Source organism: Misgurnus anguillicaudatus, chromosome 21 (genome assembly GCF_027580225.2).
Source record: "Misgurnus anguillicaudatus chromosome 21, ASM2758022v2, whole genome shotgun sequence".
NCBI lineage: Eukaryota > Metazoa > Chordata > Actinopteri > Cypriniformes > Cobitidae > Misgurnus > Misgurnus anguillicaudatus.
In genome coordinates, this window is record NC_073357.2 from 51,517,988 (window position 1) to 51,534,983 (window position 16,996).

The 16,996-nt window shown below is 39.8% G+C and overlaps 1 protein-coding gene and 1 long non-coding RNA gene across 6 annotated transcripts in view; one reads left to right on the forward strand and one right to left on the reverse strand.

Moving 5' to 3' along the window:
- The window catches only part of LOC141352953 (uncharacterized), a 138,131-nt gene that overhangs the window by 65,470 nt on the left and 55,665 nt on the right, over positions 1-16,996 (reverse strand). The window lies entirely within an intron of this gene.
- The window catches only part of ppargc1a (peroxisome proliferator-activated receptor gamma, coactivator 1 alpha), a 46,110-nt gene continuing 31,642 nt past the window's right edge, over positions 2,529-16,996 (forward strand). For 2 of the 5 annotated variants that reach the window (XM_055212404.2, XM_055212412.2), the window contains exons 1-2: positions 2,529-2,722; positions 6,709-6,888. In XM_055212404.2, coding sequence (XP_055068379.2) covers positions 2,675-2,722; positions 6,709-6,888 — 228 coding nt within the window. In that variant the 5' untranslated portion in view covers positions 2,529-2,674. The remainder of the gene's footprint in view (positions 2,723-6,708; positions 6,889-16,996) is intronic. The other 3 variants (XM_055212431.2, XM_055212441.2, XM_055212420.2) reach the window with 2 other exon arrangements.

A 16,996-nucleotide genomic window follows, 5' to 3' on the forward strand; every position in this document is an offset into this window, starting at 1 on the left:
AATCATTTTTTTGAGTGTACTAACGTACATTAAGCAACCAACTATTTTCATTCATTGATAACAATACGGCATCAGATTGGCTTATTCATGTTGTGTTTATGCTACCATGTAAAAACCATCTGGGATAAGCTTGGTGGCCTGTGGAGAGGCCTATACAACTTTTCCTCTGTTTGTCCTAAAATACATGTTTTACTGTATGTGTCCACGGGGGCGCCACTAGCAATTTTGGGCCCTATGAAAGAATATTATGTGTATGAACCTTTAGCTTTATACACTGAAGATAATTATGACCCTGCATGCCTGTGAAACACCATCTTTTTGTTGTTTACGGTTTTCTACATAAAATGATCCTACATAATGTAAAAAATATTACTTGAAAATATAACAATGATATATTTAATACTGACTGAGTAAGGTCAGAGAATGAAATCATAGTGAAATTAATGCTCGAAATCAAACTGTGATGCTCTTTAACTAGAAGAAGAGTTGGGGAAACTTTCTGGGGAAGTGTGGGTGAGAGCGAGGTTTGCATGTGTATGAGTCCGCTAGCACGGTTGTAGTTATAGTTTTCTAACAAGATTTTGCTATCTGGATCAAAATTATTCTTCTAATTTTCAGTGGTAACCTACTGAATATTAAATAGCAATCAAGTAGTGCAACTAATGCTAAGATTACGGCAAAAGAAAAAGTAACTGGGTAACTGTCATCCCATTTCTCTCTCTCTCTCTTTCTCTCTCCTTCTCTCTCTCTCTTCCTCATAGAAGACATCTTAAATTTGACAGTTTACCATCTGATCTCACTCAGTGACTCGTCAGGCTACGTAAGACAGGACGAAACCAGTGCAATAAATCGGAGGGGGGTAATTTTGCCCAAAATGCAGAAACAAGCCTTTGTACCCACCAAAGACTTACCAATAAAACATGTATAATTTCTGTTACATTACTACTTGTACTACTACTGTTAGTAATAAAAATTATCTCTGGAGGCTCCAAAAGTGAGTAGGACGTAAGCCACGTCCGGTTGTAGTTTGTTTTGACTATCTACAGTACAATCCTCGTGTGTTTTTGTTGTCTGTAACCATGTTTCATATACACGAACTGTTGACACTGTATACATGGGCGGGGCTAGGGGTGGGCTTATGGAGCCTGAAAGTTTTTAATTTGAGTGTTTTTATTCTCATTTGGCTTAAGTAATTTTTTTTTAACAAATTAACTTATTGACTGTGTATTTGCGCTCTAGGTAATTAAACTCATAGACTCTTTCTAAAAAAAGTATTTGCATAATGTATTTAAAACAATGTCAGAAAAATATTGGTCCTGTTTTTGACAATTACCACTTTTGACGTTTTATAACGCGAAAAAACGTTAATGTAGCATCCATATCGCAAAGTGTCATCATCCAGCTCTTCACACTTAGTGCCCAAACTTGCGGATCCGAGACGAATAAAAATTATGCGCATTTTGAAGTAAATATTCGAGACCTTTTTGGACTTATATATTATTTTAGACGTAACATTACAAAAAGTATGTCAAGTAGGCTACTTCATCCGTGTGCGCTTATGAGGGGTTATCTACTGACCCTGGATCATCACCTGCTGCTTCTGGCGTTTGTGTGAGGGAGAAAATCCGTCGTGAGTGTATTACACTTTATCTCTAACCTTATAGCTGTTATGACTCTGTTGAGTCCGTCATGTAATGCCCCATTGTACAGAAGCGTAAAAGTAGCCTATACATATAAGGAAGACGCGGACGCAAATGTAAAGCAGCATTTAGTCAACTCGAAATGAAGTCAGTCAGTACAGAGTCTAGCGTATAGCCTACACTCACACACAGACACACCACGCAGCCTACTGTAGTGTTTCAACACACCTCCCCCTCACCACCCTGCATGTGAAATGTGAGCATTCGAGTAAAGTAAATGCCTAGGAGCTGTATAGATTGAAAGTATGCTGTGAACCATCGTAGTCTTCACAAAATATCGATCGTGTTCTCAAATAACCAGCTCGTGTATCGCATCTAATTTTTCTTTACATTATTTTCCGTTCGCGATGTTTGATGATAAGAGACGCAGCCGCCGCAGATTTGTTTAGTAAAGAGGCCTCTGGCGATTGTTTACTCCGGTGAACGAAAGTCATTAGGATTAAAAGCTTTTCTTAAGCACCGCAAATATAATTACATTTGATACGGCGAATGGGAAAGCTGTGAAGAATGACAATACTGGCATATGTGATGGATGCGCTGATGTGTGGAAAGTCAGTTTTGCAAATTATTCCCATCATTATTCAGACTTCACAGACCTGTGTTGCAGAGTAGGCTACTTTAATGTAGGCTAAACAGCTTTTTGGTTCGTCTTTTATTCTTACCTCGCACCCAGGCTGCGCTATTTACACTGTGTCAGTCGAGGCATGTAGAGAGGAGCGAGCGGTTTTATAGTTGGGAAAGATTTACTATGCGCGTGCCCCGCCCTCTTTACGGCACGTCATTGGCGAGTAACAGCAAAGGGGAGTCACTCCCCTGCCTACTTTTAATAGCTTTGTCATGTGATGGAAAGCAGTTGTAAGACAGGTGCCCTCGGTTCATTGTCAGTGAGGGGCGCTACCCTGTATGAGCGCGTTCTGGAGCGAGTGGATTTTGTCATTTGCCCGTGATTTTAATTTTTTCGTATACCGGGCTGGATGGCGTGGGACAGGTGTAATCAGGATTCGGTGTGGAGAGAACTAGAGGTGAGAACTGACGTGCAACTTGTTTTCCAGGGCTGGATCTCATTATTTATGCGGGGAGACGGAGCGCCCAAGAAGGTCCGAGACTGGTCTCGCTCGTAGTTACCGTTACGCGAAGTCGCCCGATCCCATAACCTGCGCGGATGATATATACGGGAGCTCTGAATGCACGGGAATATACCGGGTTGTGAGAGTCTGATTTTCGGGCACAAATGATGTATGCAATGGTTTGTCTGGTTTTAGCGCGTGCTTTTCGCAAGCTGTGTCGGAGTTGAACACTTGTCGAGGGAAAATTGTGTTGACATGCCGGTGGATGGAGTGCGCTCGCTCGCTGTAACGCAGGTGATGATGAGACAGGTATCAGCTCCAGTAAGAGCACTAGTCCCACGTTGTGCTGGAATTACTAATATGCTCTCGCGTCAGGTATTGTACATCGAAACTTTTTTTATTAGATACAGTCTACGGAGGGCTAGTGCACGTTATGCATGACGAGCGCTTGCTGGATTTTTCGTGAGTCTGAGGAAACAGTTTACGCAGCATCTCATCACGGGAGAAAACACAGTTAAGCAGGTTTCAGGGGATAAAGGTTGATGTCAAACTCAGTTACCATCTATTTACCAAGCCCTCTTTCCAAGGAGCTTAACGGGACGTTATAAAATGCACGCAAATGGCATGGCACACGATAGTTTTAAAACAGCTTTGCATGACATGAATCGTTTTGAGTGTTGCCTCATCCGAAAGTTAGCGTAAAACATGTTTGTGGTATTTGGCGTTTAGTGTAAGGTAAGATTACACTCGTGATTATAGCGCCGCTCTTTCATGTGACTATATACAGGTATACACTGTCAGCGTAGTCTATCTATCTATCTATCTATCTATCTATCTATCTATCTATCTATCTATCTATCTATCTATTGCTGTCTCGTTTATGAATAGGCTACATTTACTGTTTTTGGTTATTTTATTCTACATGCTTATCATAAGTTATTCATAAACAAACGTCTTCATGATTGGTAGTTAATACTTTTCTGCTTTTAACTATTCTCAGAAATGTCGCTGCTCTCTACGCACCTGTCGGGGTTGCAAGCTATGTATGTGCGCTATTGTTATACATTTTAACGTGTTAAATATTTCAAAGCATAAATCCCTCGGCAAATTGCTCGGTTCTAATTTATATCATTTCGCATATATGTACGTGTAATAAAAACAAGTACATATTTTGAGATGGGAGAGAAAATGGACATTGACTTAGACTACGTAGACGCCGATGCATTTCATTTGATCAGATCCGCTTTATTACCTATGGTTGTGACCGGTTTACACAGCTTCCTCGGCGTTTACATCTGCAACAGTCGACCGATAGGTTTATGTAGCCTAATAAGTAAAGATACAATATCAGACATAATGAAATGTGACATGTGCGATGCCCTGCTGAATCATATTTATTTCTTTAAACAGTGGTCACATGCATGCTCTAAACCGGACTGTACCTCCGTGATGCCTTCGCGCAAAGTCTCGCATTGGGTTTTATGCAGAAGTTACTATATGAGAGCAGCGTTGCAAATTGTGGAGCAGTATCAGAAAGCACATACATTTCGACAGTAGGCTATTATGCAAATATATTTACACTTATCTCAAGGTATTGTTTTTAAAACACGAACACCACTCTACAGCACCCTCCGCCGTCTGTCAAAACTCTATACACCTGTGCGCACACAATGCACTGCTGAAGATTTATTTTAGCTTAGTTGTCTCTATTGCGTACAATATACTGATTGACAGTACAGTGTGAATTTTCCAGCCGATCAGGTGTGGCTGTCGCGTGCTTCCCCGCGACGCCCCGCCCATTTCGTCAACCAATCACAGAATTGTGTGTTTTATGTTTCGGTTTCTTTAAACAGCTGATACAAGATTCGCATCCGAGTTACTTACGATGTTGCTTGTATTTACTATTTTTGTGTCTTTTGGGATTTTTATCTTGGTTGTCTGGCGGTAATAGTGTTTTGGCCACACAAAAATAAAACAAACATGTGAGTTTTAAAGGGGACATTTCACAAGACTTTTTACGAGGTCAAATAAATCTTTGGTGTCCCCAGAGTACGTGTGTGAAGTTCTAGCTCAAAATAGCATACAGATAATTTATTATAGCATGTTAAAAATGTGCCGTTTTTGGGTGTCTCTTTTTAAATGCAAATGAGCTGATCTCTGCACTAAATGACAGTGCTGTGGTTGGATAGTGCAGACTAATGGGCAGTATTATCCCCTTCTGACATTGCAAGAGGAGCCAAATTTCAATGACCTGTTTTTTCACATGCTTGCAGAGAATGGTTTACCAAAATACTGGGTTGTTCTTTTTCACATTTTCTAGGTTGATAATAGCACTGGGGACCCAATTATAGCACTTAAACATGAAAAAACTCATGATATGTCTTTAAGACATGGTGAATGCTCAATTGATTAAAGGGATAGTTCACTTAAAGGTGCAGTGTGTAAATTTTAGCGACATCTAGTGGTGAGGTTGCGAATTGCAAACAAGGGCTCTGTCCACTGCTACGGTAGCCACCACCAAAAAAATGTCATCGACGGAGACAAATAAGTAAAAAAAGTTTGTCCATTAAGGGGTTTCTGTAGAAACATGGGGGCACAAAATGGCGACTTCCATGTAAGGGGACCCTCGGTGTATGTAGATAAAAACGTCTCATTCTAAGGTAATAAAAACATAACGGTTCATTATAAAAAGGTTTTTATACACCCCTGATGATGTAGTTTTGAATATTATTTTGCATTTCTGTCAAGAGATCCTTTTAAAAATCACACACTGCACCTTTAAATCACAATTTTGTCATCATTTTCTCACTCTAAAGTTGTTACAAACATGTATAAATTGCTTTGTTCAGCGGAACACAAAAAAAAGATATATGTTTGTAATAGTGCTGCCTCACGATTAGTCGCAACTAATCGTTTGCAGAATAAAAGCTTTTGTTTACATAATATGTGTGTGTGTACTGTGTATAATAATCATGTATATATAAATACACACACATACATGTATAATTTTAAGAAAAAATATATTTATATAATAAATATTTATATTTATATATCATATAAATTATATATAAATATAAACATGTATATACACATGCAAATGTTTCTTAATTATATACATGCTTGTGTGTGTGTGTATTTATAATTATTATACACAGTACACCCACATATATTATGTAAACAAAAACTTTTATTCGGCAAATGATTAGTCAAGACCAAACAGTAACCAAACAGTTCTTGAGCACCATTGACTTCCATAGAATTCTTCTCTACTGGAGTCAATGGTGCTTCCTGCTCCGGGGGCTACAAATATATTTCTTTGTGTCCAGCAGCAGACCAAAAGAATGTGTATGAATAATGACAAATTGTGTGTAAAGACAATTCTATGTTGCAAGTGTTTAACAAAAGTACTTTTTTAGCTTTTGCACAATTTAGGGAGATTTAATGTTGCATTCAGTGTTTTGTATTCTTCATATTTTATCTCGTATTTAACACCTGAGCAATATTCGCAGGTGTGTACCTTCATACGACTTGTTCAAGAAAAGCTTTGCCAACAGCTCTGTCTCATGCTGTTTTCTTAAATGTCAGACTGCCTCAATTGCCGCATTGTCTCCAATTTAATCCTGCAATTTGTCTGTGTTGTCTTTTCATCAAGCATCAAAGTATTTTGAAACACTTTTTGCCATCTTTCCATATGTGTAAATATGACATATATATTGATTGTTTTTCTTCATAATGGATGTTAATAACTGGAGACTGCTGTCCACAGTGCTGTACACAAGACTGCTCTATTGATCTCACCCGAACACTTTGTTACAATCATTAACTAAAAATCTCTAATTTGCTCAAATGGAAAATGAACAGTCATGCTTCCACATAAACTCTAACTGAAGACGTATAACCTCTTGACAAACGTACACTCAACCATCGCTTTTCTCTTCCAGTGTGCTGCCTTGGTTGGTGAAGACCAACCCCTTTGCCCTGACCTGCCTGAGCTGGACCTTTCTGAGCTGGATGTCAGTGACCTCGATGCAGATAGCTTTCTGGGTGGACTCAAGTGGTACAGCGACCAATCAGAAATCATTTCCAGTCAGTATGGCAATGAAGCATCAAACTTCTTTGAGGTAAAGTTGGTCATGGTGTTTTTGCTGTTTTTTATCTGATTGTCTTCTGTGAACTTAGATATGAAGTTTTATGTTTTATTTATTGTGAGTGTGTGGAATTCTTCAAAAGCTGAGCGTGTCAATCACTGCTGTTTATTAGTTTATGGATGATGCTTTACACATCTGAAACGGAGAAATGAACATTCAGTGAGTTATTATGATAAGCACCCAACCTTTGTCCCTTGCTTAAGATTTGTGGTGTCGATATATTCTCAGCTCCCATATAATTACATTTTTTTATTTTTTGTATATATACACAGTAGATTTCTTCTGATACATGAATTCAGTGAAGACTATTTACACTAGTTTTGTGAGTAGTTTATGAGTAATCTGAATGAATTCTCACCCTATTTTAAAGCAGTGGTTCTAAACACCCATCCTGGGGTGCTCATTTCTCCAATATCTGAAACACTCAGTTCACTTCATGGATCTCTGCTAAAAAGCTGATGATCTCAATCAGATGCGTTCAATAAGGAAGATGTATAAAAATGTGCGGTATTGTGGGCCCTCGTAATAAAACACTTTGTCCAGTATTGTCATGTGGAAAAAACGAAGAGGTAAAACTTTAAACCTGTTACATCTGCACTTCTCCGTCACTGACACCGAAAGCAAAGTCCATAGAGAAAGAAATGAGGCGGCTAAAACAAATCAGCCAGGGCCAGGACTGGTTCATTATGTCTTATCTGGGCAGATAGAGAAGAGAAATGATAATGCTGCATTGCTCTGAGTGCTGGGAAATATAGTGCAGGGTCTGTCACAAGGGTATGTTTTGGGGTTTGGTTGCATGGAGAGATAGGGTGTGGAATTCATCCACATTCCTATAGGGTTGTGGGAATCACTTGCCTAGATCATGTGGCACTGAGACCCTTAAAGTTGACTTTTAAAGTTGGAGAATGATTTTATATGCAGGGTTTCCCGCATATAGTTCGGGCGGCCCGCCTAAGCTGGAAACCCTACCGCCTTAACTAGGTCATCAAAAAAAAAAAAAAATTTGCTGCACCAAAGGCCGTCAAGTGCATCTCGGAGAATAGCGCGGACGCGCTTTACACGGCCGAAATGAGAGCCATAGTCCGTCACTGTCTGGAGAATAGCCAGTTGATAAAACGCGTGTCCATGAGAACTGTAGGTGGACTTATGTTTTGGCTTTATTTAAGCCTGATATTGTATTAGTCTATAGTTCTTGCAAATTTAAAGTAAGTTCGCTGGTGATTTTGTTGTTTGGGCAACCTGCTAGCTAGGTTGCACGTGCCTGTTGATTCGATATAATTCAATTGTTGAGCGCTCTTGCTCACTTTATTTATGTGCATTATTTACATGCTACAGTAGTTACACTCCTTTAAGATAATGTAATAAATAGTGGGAAATAATCAGTTTTTACAATCTTTGCGCTATCTATCATCGTTCGCCAGACGTTCTACAACATCTGTTTCAGTTTGTGTTTATTAACCCTTTAATTTCACTTCATCACGCAGCTAAGGTATCTGTTAAAAACATTTAATTCATTAATAATCTAGTATGGGTTCATTTTCTGTCATAGTTTCTTTAAAATGAAGAATGTTTTTAATAAAAATATTTTCATTTTCATCATGACGTGTATGCCCCTTTGATTGCCTCGCCCCCGACCCCGCCCAACCCTACCACCTTAACTAACAAATTTTCTGCGAGAAACCCTGATATGGGTCTGCAGTTTAGATTGAGACAGGACAAAAGTAACACTGTGTGTGCATGTGAATTAAATGTGGAGGAAAGTTCCTAGCAGGTTTGTTTCCATAGTAGGTTCTATAGAATTTTCGAAGTGAAAATTAAAATTTGATCAACATTGACATAAAACACGTAAATAACATGGAAGTGAGTAAATGGTGATAGTATTTTCATTTTGAGGGAACTTTAAACCCCATGTGGTTAAATCAGAGAGGTGGAACATGACGTGCTAATACGCATTTCCCACACTGGCCTATGTGGGTCAGTACAGCGCCCAAGAGCAGAGTGAAGACAGGTTAATAAATGGCCAGCTCTTGTGTAAAGCTAGTTGGCAGAACTTTTTCATCCTTCCCCCACACTTAGTGAACCTCTGGCAATGTTTTCTTAACCTGTCTGACTGCAGTATAGTTAATGGGTGGCGTGGCAACTCATCTGATCTCTGCCGCAGAAAACAGGCCACACACACGGACGCACAGACTAAATAATGCTAAATGAAATGTCTGCATATGCTTTTATATATATATATTCAGGTACGTGGAATGCAAAGTAAAAGCTTTTCTTATCACCACGATTCATTATTTCGTGTCGTACGCCTTTCTGACATTTTGCACACGATGTTCCATTATTGCAGGGCCGTGTGGGGCAAGCCAGCAGGCAGATGAAAATGAGCGATAGCAGCGGGCAGGCAAATGCTGCCTAGAGATTTTGTGTGACGTGACGGCTTATGCCTTTCAGTCGCCGTTCACTCCTAGTTATCAATCCCATCTCGGGGGCTAAAATGGATTCTCTGGAGGTTGGGTTTGCTCTGTCCCTGAAGGAGAGGGCCTGACAGCCCGGTCAGCCTGTCACCGGCAACCCTTCTCATGGGAACAGGGCCTTGGGGAGGTTAGAAGCACTCAGTCATGTTAAACCATGTTTTGAGTCAAATAGATTTGCTCTTTTATGGATGGTTTAAAGGATTTTAAAAAAGAACCGCCTTCTCCACTCTTTTGAAAAATGCAATTGCGCAACACTCCTGATTGACAACTAGGAGGACCAATAGTCTTGATGATCCACCCGGAAACAGAAAATCCTCCGCAATACCTTTAAGGTCTGCGACACCTTCTTTGTACATTTTGTGTTTGCCTAAAAAATTAAATTTAAAATGTTCATGTGGATGTTTTCCTGTGCTGTTTTCAGGTGCAAGTATTTTAAGATATATTGCGGTATGCATGTCTTAAAAATTTATATTTGTTACTTGTGCCTGTGAAATCCAGGATAAAGTCTCATAATCTATAATCTATTTATTTCAATCATTGATTTCAATCTTTGATGCAGCTTTACTCAGTATTAAAGAGATATAAAAGTTATATTTTCACAGAATGTTCTTTACGTTATTACAGACTGGGTCAGATTTAATAAAACTGACTATCATCGTACATCATATTCTTCAAAAAATAAAACATGCAGAACAAAGCAGCAGCACAGCGTAAACAATTGCACTTAAGCATTACATTAACTTGATGAATAATCATTACCAATGTGTAGTCAACCAGAATCGGATCAATAAATCAAATTGTCCAATGCAGTTCTGCCCTCATCTCCATCTGTGCTGTGACCAAAACATGGTACAGAGCACTTAAACAGAGCTTCAAGTTTTCCACCTTCTTAACTTAGCCTTGATTCCTCTATCATTGGAGCCTGCACGTGTAGCGTGGTAAACAGGTGACTCAAGTACAGCATGCTGACTTTTTGGATGGCCTTTAGCTCCGAATCCGGCAGGAGTTCTCGCTGTGCTCTCTGCCGTACGGACAATGTGTGGAATGGAACACTCCCTGACTCCAAGTGATTGCCGCATGCTTTTATTTTAGGGGCACTTGACACCTATTCAAAATAGCTGCCCGTTAGGCGGTGTACTGTATTAGGTCATCCAATAAGGTCTTTGCGGTGGGTTCTTGTGTTTATATCCAAACACGAAGCTATGCTGCCAGCGAGTGTTTGGAATTACAACTTGGTCGTTGGGTGAAAGCACTGGCTGTGCTTTGTAAGGTGAGCGCGGTTACTTATGACCGGTTAAAACTTTGACCAGACATTGACCTCCTTGCCAGCTGTTTGCCATGATCCGAAGTGTGTGTGTGTTTGTGCGTGCTTGTTTGTACTGGATGTCTAAGTGCACGAACGCCCCTGCGGATTAATCACTCAAATCTCACACACGCTCAAGTACGCGTACACGCGTGCATGTTAACAGGGTCCCGTTCGCTCCTTGCTTGTCTAGTAATTTGTAAATCTATCAAACAGTCATTGCCGCCTGCCGAAACCCGCAAGGAACTGTGATTGATAAAATCGCTCCGTTGCATTCCTGGATCAAATGTACATATCTCAGAAAAAACACTCATAAGCACATCCACGCGGGAAGACACAGGCACACAGTGGTAACAGTGACTGCTGATGGCTCGGCATTTTTAATTTGCAAATTTATGCTGACATTTGAAAACACACCATCGGTTTAGCTGCACCGGTTCAGCTGGGCCAAGCATATTATCATATTGTGCTGTATAATGTGATTTCCTCAAGTGAACACTTATAAAACAGGCATGCACATGAACACGCTCGTTCGACACCTGCCTCTTGAAGCACAGATAGTTTGCATGTACTTTGGTGTCAGCCTACTCAAAAGCAGTTAAAACTGCCGGCCTACGTTTGCAGGGTTCGTCTTATGTTGTTGTTGATGGTGTTTAGTCACCACACAACTAAATTTATTTTGAAAGCTTCAGAATGAATAAAACAATAGTTTTGTGAACTATTGCATCTGGTATATTATACACGAATTGGTGCACGTATGTACTATATGTGCAATGGTAGAAATTAGTCAACAATAGATTTTGCTGTACTGTTTAAATTGCATTGCTATTGTAACAACTAACACAGTGGGCAGGACTGCAATGCTTTTTTTCATAGAGGTTTTGAATGTGGATCATCCAGTCCGAATTTACAGTTGAAACTATCCAGTTAATATTATTAGTTTTGTTTTCACTTATTTGTTACATTATATAGGGCTGTCTATATCATCACATATGTCTTTTGGTTTGTGTCCGAAATAAAATAAATACTTTTTATTTTAAAAAAAGTAGTTCCAAATCACACTTAAAACCCTAATACGTTTACTGAACTCATTTGATTGAGTAATCTTGTTCCCTCAATTCAATTAATGGGTCTCCCAAAAACGTATATATTTAAGTTTAATTAACTTGGTGGCTACATAGACTGAACTTAAATGGTTAAGTTCACCAAACTTGGAGTTTGTAAAATGCACTTAAAACCCATTTTAGTTTCATAATCCAAAGAGATCTTCTTTTTAAAAGTAAAGCCTTATCCACGCCTACCTAAAATGGCTCGCTCAAACAAGCCCATGCAGTTACTGTAGATGTCATACTGGTTTGAACATTTGCATAATACCACCCTAATGTATACACAAAGATAGAGGGTATAACTTTCCATCAACCTGTAGTATTGTTGTTTCCGCCATATCGAGTACGCTGTGTTTCTTTGCAAAAAACAAACTACTTTGTTTGGCCTTCCAATAGAGTAAACATTAAGAAACCAGGGGTTAGGTTTTATTTACAACACTGTTTCAGAACACTACAGCCCTAATGTTCGATTGTGTGCTGCATATTTTACGGAGGATTACTTTCTGAACACGGGGGAGTTACAAGGTTGGATGTATACAAAGGCTTTGTCTAAAAAGTCGAGCAATTCCAACTTTGCAACTACTCTCTTCTGACTGACATCTTGTAAGTAGCCGAGGTTCGAGTTTTGTGCAGTGCAGAGTAGCACTTGTTTGTTGTTTCTACGCAGACATGGTTCAAATGCAGACATGATTTTATGTTTTAATATCTTTACTATGGGTTCACACCAGCAGCGGTAGAGGCAGCAAAAACGCGTTGGACGCTTGAACATTTTGAGTTTACGTGCTTCTTTCGCGCGTGAAATTCTAGTAATTCGAGACATTCACACGGAAATTTGCATCATGGGAAGGGTTTCTGCGACTCCGCTCGCTCCCTGTAATCACGTCACTACAAGAGCAAGATCCTGATTGGTTAATGTGGCACGAATATCCGCCAAAGTTCAGATTTTTCAACTTCCTGCGGCGACATTCACACTGCGCCATTTTGCCGTGGTAGAGGCTGCATTTTGCCGCGGTAGAGGCGGCAAAAACGCGTTGGACGCTTGAACATTTTGAGTTTACGTGCTTCTTTCGCGCATGAAATTCTAGTAATTCAAAACATTCACACGGAAATTTGCATCATGGGAAGGGTTTCTGCGACTCCGCTCGCTCCCTGTAATCACATCACTACAAGAGCAAGATCCTGATTGGTTAATGTGGCACGAATATCCGCCAAAGTTCAGATTTTTCAACTTCCTGCGGCACCGCTTAATTTAAGCCGTGCGACATTCACACTGCGCCATTCGCGCGTAGCGTGCCACAGGATGCCTATTCGCGTCTTTGCATTGACTTAACATGTAAATTACTTGTGCTTGCACCTCTTCCGCGTCTGGTGTGAATTCCACATTAACTAACAAATCTGTTACGTTCGGCTCACATTGCGCTGGTAAAGTTGATCGATCACCTTAGCCATCTGTGTTTTCTGGGTTAGATTGAGGCTCGTATTGATAACGTAGTATAAAGACGATATATTTACTATTGCTTTGGGAGCGCAACTTTTAAAACACGTTAAGGAGCATCACATTTCCGTTTACGTAATTGAGGTATTCGACCAATCACAACGCACTAGATAGCTGCCCAATCAGTTCACACTGCGCTTTCTTAGAACGATGAGCTTTGTACGAAAAGAACGGTTACAGAAGGGCGGGACTTAGAGGTGCTACAAAAATGTACGGTATGTGGAAAATAATGCATTTTTTGACCCATAAACCAAGCAAACACATGGCATTACACCAAATACACAAAGTAATGTGCTTTTTAGCCACGAAATATGGGCCCTTTAATTGCACTTGAATTTTTATGTTTAACAAACAAATGCTAAATTTAAGTCATGATTGCTTGACTTTTTAAAATACAAACAGCATTAGAGCTTTCAGTGTACAAGATACAGCATATACACTCTCGAAAAAAGGTACAAAAGTTGTCACGGGGCGGTACCCTTTCAAAAAGTTTGACCTAAAGAGGTACCATTGAACCTAAAAAGTGCATATTAGTACCTCAAAGGTACCAAATGTATATTTAAACCTAAATGATACATGCTAGAGTCAGCCAACTTTGGCTTAATTTAGCACTTTACAGTATACGTTACTTTATTAATATGCTCGCTTGTACGGTTTAACCGCTTTCTCTACTTCTTATATTATCTATTGATTTTCTGTGTTCTCCTCTACATCTTCTCATGTAAAGCTGCTTTGCAACAATTAAAGCAACACCAAAGAGTTTTTTTACCTTAAAATAACGCTTCCAAAACAGTTTCAGTCGTTCATCCACTCTAAACAGGGTGAACAGCACTTTCACATTCCCTTTGCAGCCCTCTATCGGCCAAAACCGCACTAAAGAAGTTTCCAACCGTCGGGTAGCGGTCCTGTAGTCCGAGTGAATACTACAAAAACTTGCTTTACGGCAGACCTACAATCCAATCAGAGCCAGCTATGCCTCAGTATTTATGACAGTGGGTAATGGACAAGTACGCATCTAACCTGTAGGGGGAGCAAAGAGCCAAAACTCTTTGGTGTTGCTTTAACACTTGTGAAAAGCGCTATATAAATAAAATTGAATTGAATTGAATGCTAGGACCTTTTTTAAGGGTACTGTCCCAGTGACAGCATTTGTACCTTTATTTCTGAGAGTGTATACGCTTGAATTAGTTGAATTTCCATTTATATGAAGTTACTAAAAACATGATATAAGTTTTTATAGTCGCAGGTATATTTGGATGTAGGATTATAAATACTACCTGGCATAGCAGTGCCTGTTTCATGCATCTAAATGAATCCCACTAATGCAATTATGTTATGGTTGTTTTCATCATAAAGAAAATGTGTTCTCTCGATGCCAATGAAGTATTCTGGCCGTGAAGCTTGCCAGCCAGCCATAGAGAAACCTGCATTTCAGTGAATATATTCGCGCATAGTCACTTTGTAATGAAGGTAAGGATAGAAGCAGGAGAGCGTGAGGATGAGGGACAGAAGAGAGGGAGGGTAACATCTCCTGCAAGTGGAAAATAGTCCCCGCGGGGCATGTTTGCAGAAGCACAAGTTAACATCTTCTGCTGCTTGCTTTGCTTCCTTGCTTTTCTTCTTTTCTGGGTCTTTCTCACACTTGTTTACTCCTGTCTATGCTGTCTATATGTCGATCTTTTATTCTGTCATTCCGGTGCTCTGTTTCGATCCTGTGTGTGTTTGCAACAGTGCCCGTTGTGAGTGAGAATTTAGGTCTTTGTTCAGGGGCGTGATCTTCAATCTTAACCACCTGATGCTCATCCTAGAACCAATTTAACACCCCAAACACACTACTCAGAAATCAGGAGAAGGGGGCAGTAAGGGAGGATGGATACTCAGGGAGTGTGTGGGTGCACAGGTTTGGCTATTTTGTAAAGGCCAATTTTTTTATGAGCATCACTAATATATAAAAATCAAATGATTATAAATCAGCCATAATGTTAAATATTAATTAATGTATGTTCAGAGGGTGAGGTTTAAGATATGTTTAGCGTATAGTAACTATCAAAAACATTTAAATGATGCAGCTGACCAAAATAAACTATTTTCTGTGCACTGTGTGTAATACGAATAATCATTTACTGTTAATGTTCCCACACCATCACTGTGCCACAGTCTTGTCAAGTGTTGTCATGTTCTTAATAATTTACAAATCTTATCTAATTCCTGCAAGCCAGCGATATGCATTACCTTAAGCTTTGATCTTAACACATCTCTCCGATGCGTTTTAGTGTTTGCACATGCTTGCGCTGCTTCAACATGGTTTGTTTCCTTTGCTCGAAGACACACGGTGTTCTGCCAGTTCTGTGGAGTTAAGTGTCATCTGACAGTCATACCACACGAGGCTTTTTCATGTTTGCAGGCGGGCACAAACGGGGTTTTCCTTGGACATAGTGGCCAGCCCTTTAAATCTTGTTTTATGAGTCTGGCTTAGACAGCTCTTGTTGGAAGCTGCTCTTTTCAGCTGATCGCATGCCAGGTTTATCTTGGTCTCAAAATAAATATACTACATCAACAGTACAACTAGTACCAGCCAAAGATTTACCATTGGCTGGCATTATGGTGATAATAATTAAATTGAATTTCATGTTCATGGTAGACATGCAAATGCAATCTGCAAAATTCATCCAAACAAACACCCTGTAGAATAATATTCACATTTTGTATGAGTGTGAGATAGCCATTGTGGGCTATTTTTAGTTTGGGACTGTAATCTCTTTTAAGAGCATTCCAGGGCCTGTCTCTTCCTAACCTGGCCGGAAACGCTAAGCCAATAAGCCCTAAACGTCTGGCTCAACTCTCGGGCTGAGAGAGAGAGAGAGAAAGTGAACCCGGTACAGGCGTTGCCTGGATTATTTAATACTTCACCATGGCAGGGAGGGGCTGGATTCCAGGAATACTGGAAGAGCTTATGCACTGCAGGGTACAAAGTGTTTCATCGCTTAGTGACATCACTCCGTATACGATTTTATTGAAGGGGTACATTAGAAACAAAAAACGAAATACCAAAATTCTGCAATAGCACATCTGATCGGGTACCATGGAAAAGATAAACACATGATTTTCCGATAGTCGCTTTCTTTTGGTGTCCAGTTATACATATACTTCCAAAATCCATGATTGTGATTGTTCACAGGTTAAGAGACATTTCTTATATTTACATTTATGCAGACATTTTTATCCAATGCGACTTACAGTGCATTCATGTTATGCATTTTTATCAGTATGTGTGTTCGTTGCAAATCAAACCAATGACCTTTTGCACTGCTCATGCAATGCTGTACCAGTCGAGCTACCGAAAGACAAATACAAATAAATAGTACTGCAACAACTAATTCATAAAATCTGTAATAATCGATTACGAAATTTATTGTCAACGAATTGCATTATCGATTAGTTGGTCTGTGGCATCACATGCTCCCGCACCATAGTCGGACAACGCGCATACGCATTCTCTTCACACAGCGTCAGCTGTGCAATTATAATGCTGCATTTACACCAGTCGTGGTAGAGGCGACAAAACGCGCTATTCACGCGTAGTTGGATGATTGAACATTTGAGTTTACCCACTTCATTCGCGTGTGAAATTATATTCATTTGAGAAATTCACGCGGGAATTTGCGTCATGGGAGGGGCTTTTGCGACTCTTCTGAGACTACGTTCG